Source organism: Vigna angularis, chromosome 5, assembly GCF_016808095.1.
Source record: "Vigna angularis cultivar LongXiaoDou No.4 chromosome 5, ASM1680809v1, whole genome shotgun sequence".
In the NCBI taxonomy this organism is placed as follows: domain Eukaryota; kingdom Viridiplantae; phylum Streptophyta; class Magnoliopsida; order Fabales; family Fabaceae; genus Vigna; species Vigna angularis.
Genome location: NC_068974.1, coordinates 29952799 through 29973038, shown reverse-complemented (window position 1 = coordinate 29973038; position 20240 = coordinate 29952799). Strand labels below are relative to the sequence as shown.

General features: G+C 31.4%; 2 protein-coding genes, 1 long non-coding RNA gene and 6 other non-coding genes across 14 annotated transcripts; 8 read left to right on the top strand and 1 right to left on the bottom strand.

Moving 5' to 3' along the window:
* Nucleotides 1-4714: 4714 nt before the first annotated feature.
* LOC108340048 (peroxidase 3) lies at nt 4715-6988 on the top strand. Its single transcript, XM_017577274.2, has 4 exons — nt 4715-5020; nt 5114-5305; nt 6100-6262; nt 6363-6988. The coding sequence occupies exons 1-4, from the start codon at nt 4811-4813 to the stop codon at nt 6773-6775; spliced, it is 978 nt and encodes a 325-aa protein (XP_017432763.1). The 5' UTR covers nt 4715-4810; the 3' UTR covers nt 6776-6988.
* A 2048-nt stretch (nt 6989-9036) lies between these two features.
* LOC128196472 (uncharacterized) lies at nt 9037-12381 on the top strand. The gene is made up of 2 exons (XR_008248779.1): nt 9037-10721; nt 11631-12381. It is a non-coding gene; the product is annotated as an uncharacterized LOC128196472 (long non-coding RNA).
* On the top strand, nt 9254-9351 carry LOC128196870 (small nucleolar RNA Z157/R69/R10). Its single transcript, XR_008249276.1, has one exon. It is a non-coding gene; the product is annotated as a small nucleolar RNA Z157/R69/R10 (small nucleolar RNA).
* Nucleotides 9459-9542, top strand: LOC128196872 (small nucleolar RNA R11/Z151). Its single transcript, XR_008249278.1, has one exon. It is a non-coding gene; the product is annotated as a small nucleolar RNA R11/Z151 (small nucleolar RNA).
* LOC128196874 (small nucleolar RNA Z152/R70/R12) lies at nt 9708-9815 on the top strand. Its single transcript, XR_008249280.1, has one exon. It is a non-coding gene; the product is annotated as a small nucleolar RNA Z152/R70/R12 (small nucleolar RNA).
* On the top strand, nt 9913-10037 carry LOC128196879 (small nucleolar RNA snoR80). The gene has a single exon (XR_008249285.1). It is a non-coding gene; the product is annotated as a small nucleolar RNA snoR80 (small nucleolar RNA).
* LOC128196871 (small nucleolar RNA Z157/R69/R10) lies at nt 10215-10312 on the top strand. Its single transcript, XR_008249277.1, has one exon. It is a non-coding gene; the product is annotated as a small nucleolar RNA Z157/R69/R10 (small nucleolar RNA).
* LOC128196873 (small nucleolar RNA R11/Z151) lies at nt 10430-10513 on the top strand. The gene has a single exon (XR_008249279.1). It is a non-coding gene; the product is annotated as a small nucleolar RNA R11/Z151 (small nucleolar RNA).
* Nucleotides 12382-14552: 2171 nt separating the features above from the next.
* LOC108340256 (uncharacterized) lies at nt 14553-18812 on the bottom strand. Of its 6 annotated transcripts, none has more exons than XM_017577504.2 (11): nt 18734-18812; nt 18518-18651; nt 17955-18254; nt 17661-17708; nt 17471-17530; nt 16850-16939; nt 16635-16730; nt 15664-15777; nt 15511-15587; nt 15166-15277; nt 14553-14970 (listed from the first exon to the last, which is right to left on the bottom strand). In XM_017577504.2, exons 2-11 carry the CDS (start codon nt 18560-18562, stop codon nt 14800-14802), a joined length of 1113 nt encoding a protein of 370 aa, XP_017432993.1. In that variant the 5' UTR covers nt 18563-18651; nt 18734-18812; the 3' UTR covers nt 14553-14799. The 6 variants fall into 6 exon arrangements, with proteins under 6 accessions (XP_017432993.1, XP_052733368.1, XP_017432995.1 ...); XM_052877408.1 differs by having other exon boundaries at nt 18518-18600; nt 18734-18811; XM_017577506.2 differs by lacking the exon at nt 17955-18254 and having other exon boundaries at nt 18734-18809.
* Between the last annotated feature and the right edge of the window lie 1428 nt (nt 18813-20240).

The window sequence follows — 20240 nt, the reverse complement described above, 5'->3', positions numbered from 1 at the left end:
TAAAATAATATACACACACTTTCTATTATTGATTATAGCTATAATCAGTATAGAAAATATTTTATTTTATTAAAAAATTATCACTACACCGACTTTCTTGCCGATTTAGGTAATAATTGACATAACAAAACGTCATAAAACACTATTTTCATACTAATATGAGTATAATTGAGACGTCAAAGAAAATAATTATGCTTAACATGAGTTTTTGATATATAAATAAGATAAATAAAAATTAAATTTGTTTCGGTTGGTAGGGTCAAGAACTATACATTTACACTTTAAGCCACTTCACTTCTCTTAGTTTATCTCTCTTCTCCTAAGATCTTTTCGAGTCTTCTTCTTTAAGGTTTGAATCTGAGCAAGTAGGTACCTATCAAAGCTCTTCCGATGCTCAAGTCCATTTTCAGTTATACCGATCGATTATCATAGTTAAGTCTTAAATGTTCAATAAATGAAATCACCCACTTCCTTACTTTACCTCTGTATTTATAGGTTATGAAAGAAGCTTTTGTTTAGGGTTGATCCAATTATGCCCCAATATCTTATAAGTATATTTTACTTTACTAATTATCTCGAGGTATTCTTAACATGCGCGATACTGATCGGTTACTAATGTTACTAGTAACTGATCAATCTACGTTGTTTTGGAGGGTTAACCGATTGTTCATTTTGGGATTGCATGCGGATGATACACAATCAAATTAAATTATTAAACTAATTACTATATATATAATTTAGTTAAAGGACTAATATACATAATTTAGTTTAAAGACAATCATTAAATTAAAAAAATAAAATATTTATTTTTAGGAATTAAAATAATTTATTCGTTGTCTTGTAAACCTTCTTAATTGGTGTTTTAGATAGTAGTTTGTTATGTGCCAGTTTATTTACATATGAACTTTTTTGTAATTAGACACCCAAGGTTTTAGTGAAAAAATCAACAAAAGTTGCTTGAATGTAGATTTGGAAAGAATCAAACTACTAGAAAAACTTATTGACTGAATCTTTCATATTTTTTTTCTTTTTGTGTTGTATTATTTTCAATTTGTAGTATTCTTGAAGTCCTTTAACCACTGTATAAAACTATGATATTATTTAAAAAAAAATTTATCAATCAATTCAACCCATAAGATATTGAATTGAAAATGGAAATGAAGACGACAAGGAACGTACGAATTCGACAAAAAGATGAAAGTAAAGAGAAGAATAGAAAATTATAGATCCACAATTCGACAAGGAAATGAAAATAAAGAGAAGAAAAAAAAAGCTTTATAGATTGATAAAGGTTGTAACACCACTTAGAAAAGATTCAAGATAAGTGATAATAAAGTCACCAGTTAACTAAAAATGCAAGATAATTATTTGCAAAAGATAAAATTATATCTTTTTCAAAGAATTCTAGAAACTCTCAATTTTAAATATTCATAAGTTATTCACAAAAGAGATGAGATAATTATTTATAATCTAAGACTATTCAAAATTCCTTTGACATCTAATGTATCTAATAACAAGTAGATGAGATCCATAATCATGTTTAATGGACAAAATATTAAATGTATAAATAAATAAAAATATTTGTATATTTTTAATGTCAAATTTTTTCAATATTTTAGTTGTCTGGTTCTCAAGATCCAATCGCCTAACTGTTCAGAGTGTATTTGCATAAGACACTCTAATGCTAAAATCATAAAGTATATTAACTGTTATAATGAATGTGTTTACAACCTTACCTCATACATTTATTTATAGTAGTTGTTATAAGCTCTTATTATTTTGTTGGCTTAATGACGACCTAATTACACTTTAATCAATATTAAATGGTTGGTTCGTGGTTATTATTGACCAATTGTAAATCTGATCTTTATTCTAATCAATCGATGTTACCAATCGATTTGGGATATCGACTCAAGAATGTATTGGTCGGTCTTGTCAGTCAATCTAGAGGAATGGCCCAAGGGTGTACTTGTCAATCCTACTAACTAGTCTAGGGGATCAATCTTAGGGTGTACTAATTAGTCTTGTCAATTAGTATAGAATTTTGACCCAAGGGTGTAGTGGTCGATCTTGTCAATAGGTGGGGATCAGTTCCAAGGTGTACTGGTCCGTCTTACCAATCAATCTGAAAGATTAGTCCAAGAGTGTATTGATCAATCTTGCTAATTGGTCTCGGGGATCGATCTTAGGGTGTACTGGTCAATCTTAGCAATCGATCTGGGAAATCGATCCAGTGTACTAGTTCATTTTTTTGCTAATCAATTCAATGGTGCACTAATCGATCTTCGATCTTATTACTTAATTTAGAAGATTAATTTAAGAGTACTAGTCCATTTTGCAAATCAATTTGACTTATTGGCCCAAAAAAGTATATATCATACAAAAAATTTAAAATTCAATTAAAAACCTATATTTACATCAGTGGCTAAGATGAAGTTCATACTTCTCCGGTCACATCTCTCATGTCTAGTCTTCATCTTGGTTTTTTTCTAACTTTAACAAATTCGAAAATCTATTATTAAGCTTTGGATGATTTCCAGTTACGATGTACCTTATTGTCTTTTAATATTTAAGCTCCTATAGGTTTAATACATGCCAAACAAGTTTATGTTAATCTAATTAATTAATTTATATTTTCATGTAATATATCAAATTATTTATTTTAATTTATTTAATCACGACACATTATCAAACTAGTTGATCTAAATAAACATAAACAATTCCTTTCATTGATTGCTTCCTCTTAAATGATACCGATGAGAGTTTGAAAAATTCAAGTCACTATTCTCTAAAGGATATATATTTTACGCACTTTTCTAGCATTATTGGGCCCTAATATGTAGCTAATCTAACTTTTATTTAAGTGTGTGGTTTAGATTAATTATTTAATTATGTTGTTATTTAATTCTTTATTGTATGAAAAATAATTGATATTGAAAAACTCATAAAACTCGCGAGTTCTTTTAAAGACTACTTTAAACACCACTTTTAATATATATATATATATATATATATATATATATATATATATATATATATATATATATATATATATATATATATATATATATATATATATATGTGTGTGTGTGTGTGTGTGTGTGAATTCCCTAATTATAATGGAAGGTAACTCTCCTAGTTATCCATATCCATTAGGGATTTTGCGTACTGCTTAAAACACATTAACTTAAGCTAATGTTGATTTTAGTCACGTCGACGCTGCGATATTCTCTGCACAACATTAGCCACAACAATCTCCATTTACATACTTTTGACTTTAAATTTTAAACTTCATCATTCTAATGCTTAGTTGCTTATAGACATAGTCAACTTAGTCTCCACCTGTCTTAAGATGAGATCCCAGCAAAGCAATATCCAGTTTTCAACGCTTCATAACATGCACCCAATTTTTTCTTCCATGCATATATATAAATTATGTATATATTATTTTATTCAATTTATTTTGAAGATGCATCCGTTATTTTTACCAATTAAAAAAAGTGATTGTCTTCAGCACACTGTTTTTATACATCTTTTTTCCTCTATGCATCTATAATTGTTAAGAAGAGTTTGTTTATAACCTATAGTTTCTTTTAAGATACAAGCACTTCTTAAGTGTTTGAAAGAACTTAACATGAATCGCTTTTGGTTTATTCATTAAGTTCTCTATAATAACTTATGAAAACAGTTTAACTTTATAGTTTCCTCTCTCATTGTAAAAACCATTCATGCTTATAGACAAACAGATAAATTTTTTTTCCTTCATAAGTTAAAACCAAACCAATTAATTTAAAAAAAAAAATAACTGCACAAGTTATTTATATTTATAAAAGGGATGACTTTATTTTATGTTTCTTTTACAGGTATTCATAAAAAGGTTGGTGGAAATTAGAGACTAAATTAAGTTGTTGGATCACCCAAACAAACCCTTACTCTATCTTTGTTTGCCAAAAGAAAGGGCGATTGTTTGTCTCTATCTTTGTCGTTTTCGAGTGTTTTATTCATATTATAACGATAATGATTGTACAACCATGCAAGTATTCTTCACCCACTCTATAATTCATGTGCCACGTTCTCATTTTTTATATATCTAAAGAATTTGTCCATAGATGGCTGCTTCAAGCTACCCATTTTACTTCAAATCTTGGACAGCTCAAGTGTGCTACAGGATAATGCATGTAGCCTCATATATATGTTAACCAAGTCAACTTTTTCATTCTTAATTTCCTCCATAAAACCTGCATTCTAAACAGTAATTTTATTTGTTGTTAGCATGTTCACATCACTTCCTTGTACATATGCGTTAACCACCCCAAGAATCTGCTTAAAATGTTACTACATACAATCTGATGACATTAAGTAAAGATATTCGTATATATGACGTGATATATGACAAGTTTAAAAAAGAGATCAATAGACATACCCAACTAACTAATTATTTAGCGTTGTGTTTTTATATAATTTCTCTCTTTCTTCGTCCCATTAATTATATATATATATTATCTCATATTTTTCTCTTCTTATCTCTCTTTATTGTTAGAAGATAGACGGTATATGAATTCATTGCTTAAACATGTTTTTTTTATTAGAGTGCTAACATTTTTAAATTGAAGGATGTGAGTAGTAACATGTACGTAACATGCTGCATGGACCATCCTAATTTGCCTTAATATTGTAACGAGCTGAGTACTATAAATAACTAGAAACTTTTTGAGTTCAACCAGGAACATGAAGTTGCTTCTTGCAAGAAGTACCTGAGTTTTTATACAGTTTCTCTGGTAATATAAGGTCTCAGCCAACTAAGTGGAAAATGGGAAGCCAGAGTTACTTCAAGGCTTTGATTATTTGTCTGATAGCAGTGATTGGATCAACTGAAGCTCAATTGCAGCTTGGTTTTTATGGCAAAAGTTGTCCAAATGCTGAGAAGATTATTTTGAAATATGTTGCCGAGCGCATCCGAAATGTTCCATCTCTGGCAGCTGCTCTCATAAGACTTCACTTCCATGATTGTTTTGTCAATGTATGAACATGTCTTTTGTTTCATTATCTGGTTAGCTTGAAACTTTGAAGTTGAAGGTGTCTTTAACAAACATGTTTTATCTGTCAATTTCAGGGTTGTGATGGATCAGTGCTTTTGAACTCAACACCAAACAATCAAGCTGAAAAGGACTCTCTTCCAAATCTTACACTCCGAGGCTTTGGCTTCATTGACGCAATAAAGAGCCTTGTTGAAGCTGAATGCCCTGGAGTAGTCTCTTGTGCTGATATCTTGGCTTTGACTGCTAGAGACTCTGTTCATGCCATTGTAAGTATACTATCCTCATCTCCAAGGAACATGGGCTCTTAGAATAACATATAATTTTGTCTCCTTATGAAAAAAAAAAAAATCATATTCCATTTTACTTGTTTTGGAAATGTGCCTACATTCTTCACTAATAATTTGAACATTATTGGTGTTGTTTCTTCTAATTATTTGTAGTATAGTTCACAATATTAAAATACATAAACGCTTAAATATATTTTTGTTTCTATAAATATATTAGTTTTCACTTTTAATCAACATTAGAACAGAAATAATAAGAAAAAATCTTGATAGTTACTTTAACCAATATAAATTATAACAGTTTTTTAAATATCAAATTTCTCTCTTAGTAATATTTTAATTTTTTAATGTTAAACGTCATAAGTAGTCGTCTTACAGTATTTCAACTTTAAGTAGTGATATGCTAACAACCAATTTCTTAGAAACACCGTCATTTAACAATTCTCTCTATTAATATAATAATAACTAATATGAATAAGCATTAAAATTTAAATATTTTATAATTTTTACATTATTAAAAAAGGTAGTTGTGAAACTGATTGTTTTTTAAAAAATGTATTATTATTTTAATACCCAATAAATTTTTACACACATTTTACATCTATTATTTTATCTTTTAATTTTTTCTTTTCATCAAAAATATTTTTAAAAGTGATTTACTGGAGAGTGGTGTCAGAACTGGTGTAAGTGATGTGAGGTTATTGATTCTCTAGACTTTCTGATAGAATGGAAATGACGAATATGTTTGTTATGCGATGGTTAACATGGGTTTGCAGGGAGGACCCTTCTGGAATGTTCCAACAGGTCGAAGGGATGGACTCATCTCTAGGGCAGCAGATCCTTTAGCTAGCCTTCCTGCTCCATTTCACAACCTCACTGTCCAACTATCACTCTTCGACAACGTTGGACTTGATGCAAACGACCTCGTATTGCTTTCTGGTATGTCCAATAAAAAGTGTTGCTGTTATATGAATGATATATAACTTTTGTTTGATATTTAAGGTTGTGTTTCTAACGACCAAATATTTAACTTCATCAGGTGCTCACACGATCGGTGTTGCCCACTGTTCATCGATTTCAACTCGTTTATACAATTTCACTGGCAGAGGTGACACTGACCCAACTCTAGACAGTGACTATGCAACAAATATGAAGACATTGAAGTGCAAGAACATCAATGATAACACCACACTTCTTGAGATGGACCCTGGAAGTCGTGATACATTTGATCTTGGCTATTACAAACAAGTCCTTAAGAGAAGAGGCTTGTTCCATTCAGATGCTGAATTGCTCAGTAGCTCTACCACAAGGTCTATTATCACTAAGCAGCTTCAATCAACTGAAGGATTCTTTGCAGAATTTGCCAAGTCCATGGAGAAAATGGGACGAATTAATCTTAAACTTGGAACCCAAGGAGAGATAAGGAAACATTGTGCACGAGTGAATAACTAAGAGAATGGGTTGGTAAACACCAATCTAATTGCAATTGCTATGTCTTCTTTTCAACATGATTTGTTTTTCCGAGTGATGTGAGAAGGGTTGGAGAGTGATTCCTACGTTTGAATGGAAGTAATGCTTCTGTTGGTATAATAAGTAGTAATATGAGAGGGAATTTGTTGTAATTACACAATTGCACAATAAAATCTTCCCTTCCTATGTTGAAAATGTATTACTCAATAAAATTTTTCAAGATTCCCAATATAATTTAAAAAAAGTGGACGCACTAATGAGCAAAATTAACTCAACAATGACTTCTTGTATTTACAATGAAATGCAAACACATGCCAATGTGATATATTTTTTGGTATCCTCTATTGTTTAACATATTTGAGACTTTTTTTTCGAGACCGAACGTATCACGTAAAATTATCTTTTCTTCACGATTTCATCATTATCCGATATATATATGTGAAACCTTCTTCTTCTATTATCAAATGAGAGATGCCTACAAAATATTTTTCAACACTTAAGTTAATATTTGATTAGAGATTTTGGTCAAATGTATATTAAATGCAAAAGTGAATTCTAACTATCATTAAAATAATATTTATCGACATACCTAGTTAATTATGGATCTCCATTTGAATGAATCACAATTATGGAATTAGGGGTATATTAGTCATGAGACTCAATGGCCAACTTATATGCTAACCTAGCTTATTTTTGGCTTAAGTCTTGTGACATTAGAATGTACTCAACAGTCATATGAAGATGTTGGTAGGAAGTATATGGTCTTCGACCTCATAATCCTTCTTGAAATATATGAAGATTGTCACGTTTGTATTATACTATTCAATACCACATACCTAGTAACCGATATCATGTATATTTGAGTTGTAGGCCTTATTAGTACGGTCGAGGGATCTTTGGTCCTATATAATACATAAACTTTTAAATGTCATTTTTCTTTAAATATTTTTTTTTCTCATGACATTAAGTTAACATTTAGACATTAATTATTAAAAGTTATTTATCTTTTAGAAAAGTTTCATAAAATTATATAATTTAAGTATTAACAAATTGTATATCTTTGGCTTAATTCTTTATTTTTCTAATTTGTTTTTTTATTGATACTCCTTTTAAATATTCAATTAGGTTTTTCATATTTATCCAATTTGTCCAGCCAAATGTGAATTTATTGAGCGATTTTGGAATATGGAATGTCACCGAAAAAAAAAAATCCCATACTGAATGTCAATATAGGAAATGAATGTTGCATGAAAACAAAACACTTTTGAGGATTTATCCAAAGAAATACAAGGAAAGTCTTTAATAATAACTAAATTAAGCTACTATTGAAAGTTAACTGATTGCAATAGTGTGCTCTTGGAGAAATATAAACCCTTTTTCATTTCCTTAAAATTTGTAACTTATACTAATTATATTGTTATTTGTCTATTAATTTTAAGGATGATTAATTACTTTAACATTCTTTATCAAAATCTAATCACGTCACTATCAGTATTTTACTCAACAAAAATAAATCCAACCTTTATAATTACATATTTTTTAAAATTTACCTTTCTAAAAGTTTTTATAAACATATTTCTAATTTTAATTTTTTATAATTTTTTAATTAAAAATGAGAAATTTTAGTTTTTATAATATTTTAATGAATGAACTGAATATTCATCAATAAAGAAAGTGTTAAAAATGAATTGAATTTTTTTTTCAAATATTTTTTTAAGTTAATTTTTAAATGGGTTAATATTTTTTTATTGATTCATTATAATTTGAAGTAAAATTTATCCAATTTGTCACCCTAATTAAAAATAACCTTGAATCACGGCAGTAAATTGCTTATCATAATCTAAAATGTAATTTATATGTTTAAAAATATCTATTTATTAAAATTTTTTAATTAAAATATAATATATGCTTTAAAATTTATTTATAAAAAAAATGCTAGTTATTTAAAATAAATATCTATTGTGATATTACATAACGTAAAATATAGAAGATGAAATATGTATTAAATTATAATAAAAATTTAAAAATTAGTAGAAATTTTTAGTATAAATGTATGAGATTAATGATTAAGCTCGTTGGTTTAAACTTAAAATTAAAAAGGCTATAATTTTTTTTATCACAAATTAGGGATTTGTTCATTATGTATTTGGGCTTTAAGTTCAAGCCCAGTCCAGATTTCTCGCTTTTGTTTCGGTCCAATACCCATAAACCCTAATTTAGTCTTCGACACTTTCATTCTTCACTGCCTATTTAATCGTACCTACTGCCCCATCTATTTTCATCTCCCTTTTCGTTACTCATTTTCGCATTCGAGTAGCAGCTTAGGGTTAATCGTGTTCTCTGATTTCGGTTGGGAATGTTTCTGGAAGTTCAGCCTTTATGGAATTCATTTTCTGTGCTTTGATGTTTTGTGATTCCTCTTCTTATTTTTGTTTTCTATGATGAAGTTTTAGGTTTTGTTTGTGTGCAGTGACGAGGCAATTTTGTGGACTAGAGTTTCTGATCTGGGTAGTTACTCAGAAGTTGATTATCAAACCCTTGGCTGTCTGAGCACATCAAAGTTTCGAAAATTAAGTATTTTTTGAACATTTTTCATGTCTCAAAAATAATTGTGTTGAATCTCACCCTTTTTCATATATAATTGAATTTGCTTTAGAAAACAATTTGGCTTATGATGATAATTTAATTATCTTAGCGGATTTCAGTGAGATTTTTATCAATGATCTGATTGTTACACACACTGAAGCCATTGTTTGATTGCTTTTAATATTTTGTTTAAAAATTTGTACATTTGGTCATTGGTTGTAGTTCTAATTTGATGTATTTGTTCTTAATTATGCTACTTTTATCACCTGAATTGATGGGTTTCATTACATAGGAAATGCATGATAGTGAGTACTAATTTTATGTTAATGGTGCTATGATGAGATGAAACACTTTGTGGTGTTTTTAGGCAGTGGACGTAACCAAAAGGTTTCGCCGTGAGCCTTCAATTTAACGACTTCTCCTTCCACTGAGTACCATAATTAGAGATTATAATTAGGAACAGCATTTGAATAAATGCATATTCTTTGGTATAAGTTAAACAATTAGGATCATTGTTTTTAATTGCGTCCATTACCAATTCCGGGGGATATGTGGTTCCTCCTGGTATAATGGCTCGGACGCCAGATTAATGACGTGGTCATCCTGATTGATGGTTTCATCATCGTGCCATTTGGTCTTGGAAACGCCACCAAAACTTTTTTTACTTCAAATTTGAAGAATACTAATTTTATTATGATTGCAGTTGATTATATAGGTAGAGATATGTTGTAGTGTTTATAGTTATATGATTATGATTGCAGTTGGTTATACTTCGAATCATAAGTACGTGCAAATTATGTGTTTTTGAAATTAGCATTGGATTTTGTGATTTGAATCGCGTGCTATGACGAGGCAATTTTGTGGACTAGAGTTTCTGATCTGGGAATATACTCAGAAGTTGATTATTAAACCCTTGGCTGTCTGAGCATACCAAATTTTTCGATTCAACTAAAATTACTACAAAATTCACTGGAAACTTTTTTATTTCTTAATTGATTATATTTTTTAATTCATATTTTGATTAGATTTCTGTAGATTGAGGCTTTTATTTGGCTTATGATGATAATTTTAATATCTTAGCGGATTTCAGTGAGATTTCTATCAATGATCTGATTGTTACACACACTGAGGCCATGAATTTTATGCTGTGGAGTCTTATTTTCTCATTTTTATTGTTTGGTTATTATTTTTTAACAATTTTATGATCTGATTGTTACACACACTGTGAGGACATGCTGTGGAGCGGTGAAAAGACAGAATGTATTCCTATGGATTCTAAGGGAGAACGAAGGACGGAGTGGAGGATGGAGGCGGATCGGTTGGAACGCGGGCTAGCCGGCCGGTAGGTTCGATTCCTCCCCGATTCCTATTTACTCGATCCATTGTTCCCTTGTTCGTGCTTAATTTTTAGAGAACAACGCAAAACAATTTTCTTTGGCAATCAAAATCTTTATCATCCCATAAAACTTTCTAACATTTCTAAAGATTTTCCAAACGTTATCAACATTTCTATAACGTCCAAAACTAAATGTTATGCAGATAATATTTCTCAAACAATTAAGTAGTTACTCTCCTCTTAGAAAGATAATTTTAAAGTTATTTTCTAATTAAATATTTTAAAATTAATTAAAAAATAAACGTTTAACTTTACACGTTACAACAAATTATTTTGAAATATATTAATAAAATACCAATAAGGTATCTAATTTGAATCTACAATTTTAAATTGATTTCCCGAATAATTCAAATAAGACAAAAATAAAGTTTTGCATAAAAATGCAGAACTTTCTAATCAACTTAACAAATATGGTATAATATTCTTATTAATTTAAGATATTGTAATTAATGTAATATATCTAATCAACTTAACAAATATTATATCTAATGAAGGTGGTAAGAATTTGGTGAAACTATTAGTTGTGATGTCTTCAAATATTGTCCAAATCATACTCATCAACTTTCTTTATAGTTTGACTGAACTATTACACATTTCAATTCCTAAACCAACGTTCACCAACTGATGTCAGATTATAAGATCCTCGACCTGAAAAGAAAAACGAAGTGAATTGAAGAAAATCTGACAATGAATAATAAAAGCATAATTGGATGACTTTGGAAGATATTGAAATATACGGGAAAAAAATCAATTTCATATTTATGTGATAAAAATACTTCTAAATAGGCGACTATATCATACAAATAACTAAATGTTCACCCACCATTGCATCCAATGCTTCTTTATTCCCTGTAGATGACCCAATCCAACAACAGCAACAACTGAGCTATTTGTCCTCGCCACGTTTAATAATCCGGCGAACATGAACCTGAGTGGACCAAATCACGTAAAACTTATAAACTCAATATGCATAAACTTTTGACACAGCAAATGGTCAGTTGAACGTGCAGTCACCGTCGATGCTACCCTTTGTAGTACTACAAATCATTTGCAGAAGATATCAATACCAGAACCATATCCAAGACACCCTCCATCAAGAACCTTGTGCTAAATGGTAACTTAATGGTGTGACAAATGTTAACTGAAGCATTATCTAAAGAGTATGGGAAGCAGGTGACATGTAATAGAAGCAATAAATGAAATAGAAAATTGATATTAAGTGCAATGCGACTTACCGATCCCATTCGTGCACAAGAGTCTCCATTAAAATTGGAAACTCCTTATTCATTTGCTGCATAATCAGAGTTAGCACGCCACTGTCTTCTATTTCCTTCAGCTGAAGAAAGCAGACCCAAATTAGCATATAGAGAAGAACTTCATAGCACAAACACTATTCAGACTTATCACTAGTACATGAGGATTATGAAATTTACCATTTTGTCAAAATAACCAGAGATGGGAGAATGTTGTCCAAAAGAAAGAGAAAAGTATAACAATTTTGGTATATACCAAAGTGGCATCTTACTCCAGGTTCTACTTTATGTAATCTGTCTCGATCCAAATCATAACCCATCAATATAAAGGGCTCTTCATGCCAATTAAACAAGTTGAAAGCTCACATTATAAAATAGTACATGATGAACATATTAACCTAATTTAGAACGGGCCCTAGTTCTCCCAGGCATATAGAAACAATTTAAAAGAGTAATTAAAATGAATTAAACCTTTCCCAGTAAGTATTTTTAATAGATTAAGGACAGCCAGAAAAGAAAACGGTTTAATCACATAGAATAGATGAGTTAGAGGTAAGCTAGCAAAATGAGATATGGAACTTCTTCACAACATACTGAATGCCCCTGTTTGGAAATAGAGTTACTTTCCAGTCACTGAATATTCTACAAGGCCTTCTAACCATGATGCAACATGAATATACTCTCAAGAACACCAAAAGTCCAAGATATTCAAATGAATAATGCATTACTATATACTTGGAATACTATCAATTTAACTTCAAGAGAAAAACAAGAAAATATTCCTCTCTTCAACGCACGGCCTTAATGTAATGAATAATACTATTATGGGAACAACACATTCAGGTACATTCTTTATTATTCAGACGATTGTGTAACCATTTCTTTCACAGTGGGTACGTGTATCTGGAAGAAGCAAAAAATAAAAAAGCAATCGTACAAACAAACGGAATGAGAAGCAGATTAATATGATGGAATCGAAGAAGTTAGTTGATACTAGATTTGAATAAGACATGTGGAAAATTAAACAACAATAATTACAATTATCAACCACTCTCATAAGTTCTATACTACATAAACGCCCAAAACAATTCTTCGCAGATAATGTTGATTCTTAACCATTCACTTTTCAAACTATTCAATAGTTACTCTACCTTAGAGTAAGAGGAAATAAAAAAAATTCAAATCATTTTCTAACTAAATATTTTAAAATTAATTAAAAAAATAAGCGTCTAACTTCTTTACATATTACAACAAATTATTTTGAAATCTATTAATAAAATACCACATCATCAATCTCTTGGACATTTTACCTGAGATTGACGAGCATAAATCTGTTGCCATGTCTGCAGTTTCTTCTTTGTAAATCTCCACACACCAAAATATCTCATTTTACCTTTAGATTATTATCTAAACTGGAGAGAAATCATTTGGTCCCAAGATTCTATTAAAAATTAATTTTGATTTCTGAATTTCATAATTCAGAAGCATTTTCTAAGAATCTTTTATTTTAAATTATAAAATATGTGAAAGTTGTTTCCGGTTTTTATATAGTACAATTTAAAATTGTTTTACTGTATAATTCAAAGAAGACAAAAATGAAATTTTGCATAAAAATGCAGAAAAAAAATTATAATATATATATATATTAAAAAATAATGATGAAAATATAGATTAAGTTTAGACATACATAATATTGCATAATATTGTAAGTAATATAAGATATTGTAATTGATATAATATTATATCTAATTAAGTTTGTCTATGTAAGAATTTGGTGAAACTATTTATTAATAGACTAATGGATTAGTTGTAATGTCTTCAAATATAATATTTTTTTTCATTAAAATGAAAGTCAATAAAGAAAATAGTTATTCTTGCTCTCACATTCACTCCCCAGACACTACCTAAATGAAAACTATCATTTCCCATGATAATCGCATTGGGCTTGGGACTTCAAATTTTTTTACGATGATTCATCAAAATTACAAGGAACTTGATTTTCTAGGGACAGATTAAAGAAAATAGTTGTTCTTGATACGAAAAAAAGGATTAAATAGCATACGCATCAACTTTGTTTATGGTTGACTGAACTATTACACATTTCAATTCCTAAACCGTTCAGGATGACAGCATCTCCTACGAAAGTTATTTTATGGATGAAGATAGATGCCTGATATAATGACCACCCCAGCCACACTCTCCCAATAGAAAACAATAACAACATTAAGAAGAACGACCACATTAAATATTTTTTAATAAATTTGAGAGATAAATTTAACTCGAATTTGGGAAAATTAATCCAACTATTTTCATTTCTCTATCTCTCTCTCCTTGCACAACTTTTGAGTTTTCCCATGAATGAAAAGAAATAAATATATTATATAATATCTAATTCTCTATTTCCATTTTACTTGGCGTTTTTTATAATAAAAATGTTATCTTTCATATACTTTCGTATTCTTCCTAATATTATTTGGAATCACTATTGTTTATTCCCAACAATTATATGCGCAAGAATAAAAAATTGTAATTAGACCATTTTCTATCTCCCTTGGAATTCCTGTTAAAATGGAACTATCTGACTGAGTATTTATTAGTGTTGTATAACATGATTTCTATGTAAAGATTCAAAAAGAATTGTTATTCTTGATACGAAAAAGGGATAAATAGCTTCTGCATCAACTTCGTTGATGGTTGACTCAACTGCTACATCATACATGTTTCAATTCCTACATCAACGTTGTGGTGGATGACAGCATCTCTTATAAGAGTTATTTCTTGCATGAAATAATGACCAGCCCAGCCACCCCATCATCTCTTATAACAGTTATTTCAATTCCTGATATAATGGCCACCGCAGCCACGACAACACCAACGGATCTCAAGATTCTTATTGCAGATACAGCTGGTTCAACAGATGGGACTGTCATGAGATCCTTCATCTGAAAAAAGAAAACGTTGTGAACTAAGGTAAGAAAATATGACAATGAATAACAAAGGCATAACTATATGATTTTGGAAAGATATTGCAAAATAAGGGTGAAAAATCCGGTTCATATGACTGGTTATACAATTTTGTGATAAAAATACTTATAAATTGCCGATTATACCAGACAAATAACTAAATGTTCACCCACCACGACAGGTTGCTTCCAATGCTTCTTTATTCCCTCTAAATGAGCCCTTCCAACAACAGCAACAACTGAGCTATTTTCACTCGCCACTTTTAATAATGTGGAGGACATGTACCTGGATGGATGAAAGCCCCCATGGTATTGAATTTCAGATCACCAGGGTGACAAGAATATGCATGTCAATAACAGAACCAAGACACCCTCCAACAAGAACCCCTGTGCTAAGGGGTAACATAACAGGGTGACAAGTGTTAACTAAAGAATTCTCTAAAGAGTACGGGAAGCAGGTTACAGGTAATAGAAGCAATAAATGAATCAGTAAATTGATATTAGTGCAATGCAACTTACTGATCTCGTTCATGCCCAATAATCTCCACGAAAGTCGGAAACCACTTACTCATGACACTGTCATCCCTTAACTTCGGCTGAAGAAAGCAAACCCAAGTTAGGATATAGACAAGAACTAAATAGTACAAACACTAACAGAGGATTAAAATTTACCTCATTGTTAAGATAATCAGAGCCGGGTATAATAACTGCCCCGAGAAGTAAAAGGAGTAACAATTTTGTTTTATGCCAAAGTGGGGTCTTACTCCAAAATCTCCTTAATGTAATCTGTATCAATCAAAATCAGAATCCATTAATACATAAAAAAGAGGCTCTTCATGCCAATTAAACCAAGTTGAAATCTCACATAATAAAATAGTACATGCTGAACTTATTATAATTTAATTTAGAACATGCCAGTATTTCTCCCATAATTATAGAAATAATTTTAAAGGGTGATGAATAGGCATTGAGCCTTTTTCAGTAAGTATTTTTAACAGATTCAGGACTCCAGAAAAAATAAAGATTTTTCTCCAATAGAATGAACATGTTTGTGGTAAGCTTGAAGAATGCTGCTGTGTTACATAGTAGTCACGGGTTCTACTCAATGGAAGAAGGGTATTTTAATTTACAAATATGCTGGAAAAATGAGATACGGAACTTCTTTATAAGCTTAAAGAATTTTATGTTACATAGTACTCATGGAATCTAGTCACCATAACAACATATTTACTTTTTTTTTCTTTTCTAAGAGTATTCTGACTTACAAATTTGCTAGCAAAATGAGATATGGAACTTCTTCACAACATATAGAATGCCCCTGTTTGGAAATAGAGCTACTTTCCAATCACTGAATATTCTACAAGGCCTTCTAACAATGATGCAACATGAATATACTCTCAAGAACACCAAAAGTCCAAGATATTCTAATGAATAATGCAATACTATTTACTTGCAATACTATCAATTTATTTTCAAGAGAAAAGCAAAAAAATATTCCTCTCTTCACCACACTGGCTTAATGTAATGAATAATACTATTATGGGAACAACAGGTACATTCTTTATTATTCAGACGAATATTTTACATCAACATAGTTGAAATTTTCTCTGCATTCAACATATTAGAATGAGAACTCATCTGACATTATCAGGGCGATCACCAAGTATCACTTTGCCTCCATATTTGATGGCTTCTTCATATGCCACACGAAACTCATTTTCATGAAGATCATCAGCAATCTGTCAGAAACTTAAGGAGTAAATGACAGGATATATGAGAAACATAGCATTATTGGACGTTCAAAGAGTGATAATTGAAACCGTATTAAAGGATGAGACATGATTGTCCAGAAACCTGCCTTGGCTTGGAACCAACCCAAAAGTACTGAAAAAATGTTCTCTTTTTTCCTCAATTGTGTAACCATTTCTTTCACAGTGGGTACGTGTCTCTGGAAGAAGCAAAAAAAAAAACAATCGTACCAACAAACAACTGAATGAGAACCAGATTAATTTGATAGAATTGAAGAAGTTAGTTGATACTAGATTTGAATAAGACATGTGGAAAATTAAATAACAACAATTACAATTATTATTTTATTGCTTTAAGAGATGGTTTAATTTCAGCCATCTGATACTTTATCTATCAAACAATCTCCTCATCTAATATGGAACAAAAGAAAGTCGGATCTCCCTACAAATTGGAATTTGGAATAGACAAATATTTCCTCTCACTTTTCAACTTATGTATTTAAATTACAAATTGGGCTGGTAAAAGGGTTAGGGTTATGGTCTTAGAAATCGGACTTACGGTCTCACTCAACCAAACCATGTAGAACTACACCAGAAAACTTCCAAGTTAAAATTGCGGCAACTACAAAAGAGGTCAAAGTTGGTTGGCTAGGCGTGACAACAATTTAACAGACCAAACTACAAAGGAAATGATAGAATAATTACAAAACAATAATTTAAAGGATAAAAACCTTGAAATTTTTACAGGTAAGAGTTGAAGCACGACTCTGGCACAACTCTAGGAAGAGGGCCTGCAAAAACAAAGGCCGACCATGGGTTTCATTATTGAAAATCCATCATGAAACCAAGAGCCACCAAATTAAGCAAGTGAATGGTCAATCAATCAGCCAAGCATTAGTAAGTTCAAAAGAGAAACAGAACCTCCGGTTTCAGAAATTTCACTGTAGCCTGAACTCGTCTGTATGATTCCTGAAATAAAATTCGGCATAAATTTTACTCTCTCAGCAATTCACCGACTAACTTTACTTATTATTAAATCAACTAGAATTGATAAAAACACGGTCTTACATCGTCTTAGGAAATGACAATAACAGTTCCAATTTACAGAACACAATAAAATAAAAGAATCCATCATTATTCGTTCTCGTTGAACATGGCGATAATGTGCAGCGCAACGAAACCTAAAACCTGATTCCGAACGACCAGAATCAATACCTTGGTGCCATGAGAGACTCCGACCAAGTAAACGTGGCAGACGCCGCCTTCGGCTGAAGACTCGCACGAGAGGACAATCAGGTCTTTAGATAGATCGTCCGGGAGCCTGACCGGGTGGTGGGTGAAGGCGGAGGTGTCGGTGGAGAATTGGAGGGAAGATAGGGTTTGGGAACAAGAAATTGGTGCTACGAGGAGAGATTTATGGCGATGAATGAAGGGCGTGACTCGGGCGAGCTGATGGAGAGTGCGAGTGCGAGTGACGAGGTGACCCATAAGCCGTTGAAACATGACGCAGAGAATCTGATGTTGCGAGAAAGGTATGGAGCGATCAATGAAGGATGCGTGGTTATACAATTTTGTGATAAAAATAAGGGGAAAAAATCCGGTTCATATGACTGGTTATACAATTTTGTGATAAAAATACTTATAAATTGCCGATTATATCACTCAAATAACTAAATGTTCACCCACCAGGACAGGTTGCTTCAAATGCTTCTGTATTCTCTGTAAATTATCCATTCCAACAACAGCAACAACAGATTAATAATGTGAAGGACATGTACCTGGATGGATGAAAGCCCCATGGTATTGAATTTCAGATTATGCATGTCAATAACAGAACCAAGACACCCTCCAATAAGAACCCCTGTGCTAAGTGGTCACATAATAGGGTGACAAGTGTTTACTGAAGCATTCTCTAAACAGTACGGGAAGCAGGTTACAGGTAATAGAAGCAAAAAATGAATCAGTAAATTGATATTAAGTGCAATGCAACTTACTGATCTCGTTCATGAAAAAGAGTCTCCATTAAAGTCGGAAACTTCTTACTCATGTCACTGCCATCCGTTTCCTTCAGCTGAAGAAAGCAAACCCAAGTTAGGCTATAGACAAGAACTAAATACCACAAACACTAACAATTCAAACTTATCACTGGTACATGAGGATTATAAAAATTTACCTTTTTGTTAAGATAATCAGAGCTGGGTAAAAAAACTGCCCCTGTAACATTCCTGTTTTATGCCAAAGTGGTGTCTTACTCCACATTCTCCTAAATGTAATTTGTATCAATCAAAATCAGAATCCATTAATACATAAAAAAGAGGCTCTTCATGCCAATTAAACCAAGTTGAAAGCTCACGTAATAAAATAGTACATGCTGAACATATTAATCTAATTTAGAACATGCCAGTATTTCTCCCATACTTATAGAAATAATTTTAAAGAGTGATGAATAAGCATTGAGCCTTTTTCAGTAAGTATTTTTAACATATTCAGGACTCCAGAAAAAGTAAAGATTTTTCTCCAATAGAATGAACATGTTTGCGGTAAGCTTGGAGAATGCTGTTGTGTTACATAATATCACTGGTTCTAGTCATTGGAAGAAGGGTATTCTAATTTACAAATATGCTGGAAAAATGAGATAAGGAACTTCTTTATAACATAGAATTTCCCCTGTTTGGACAAAATGAATATAGAGTTACTTTCTAGTCACGGAATATACTACAAAGTTTTCCAGTTGTTAGAATATTTATCATTATTATATTATGTTTAAGATTATTCTATTTATCATGATTATATTATATTTAAAATTATTGTATTTATCATAATTATATTGTGTATAGTGTTACTCTATTTATCATGTATTTTGTAATAAACTTTCTTATATATAGAATGAGAGTGAGAGAGAATTATTTGACAGTAGTTGGTATCAGAGTGGGTCGATCCTGTTCTTGTTTTTGTATTGTAGCATCTGTCCGGTGTTGTTGTCCGCCACCGTCTGTCGCCATCCACCGTTGGTCGCCGCAGTCCGCCATCGACCGCTGTCCATCGTTGTCGGTCGCCGTCATAGTTTTATCCATCTAAACCCTTAGGGTTTTCTTGTTTCTTGTTGATGTGATGCTTCTTCTTTATAGACGACGTTTGACAATACTCTTTCCTTCTCCGGAAGTCCATCAATTACCTCCGAGAAGCTAAATGAGAAAAATTATTTATCACGGTCTGCTGCTGTTGAAATGTGGTTCCTTGGCCAAGGACATTATGACCCCCTTGAGCAAGACGGAAGCCATGTGCCATGATATGGTGTCCTTCATGGCTGAAGCCCAATCTACTATCAAAGAACTCAGAATGTTTTTGGAAGCAGACCCATTAGAGGATATAAAAAAAAACTAGACAAATTTTACATGGTGTTTGATCCTTCGTGCCCTACATCCCGATTTTGGTCATCTCAAAGATCAACTTCTGACTAGTCATGAGGTCCCCTCCATGGAAACATTGACCACTCGCCTT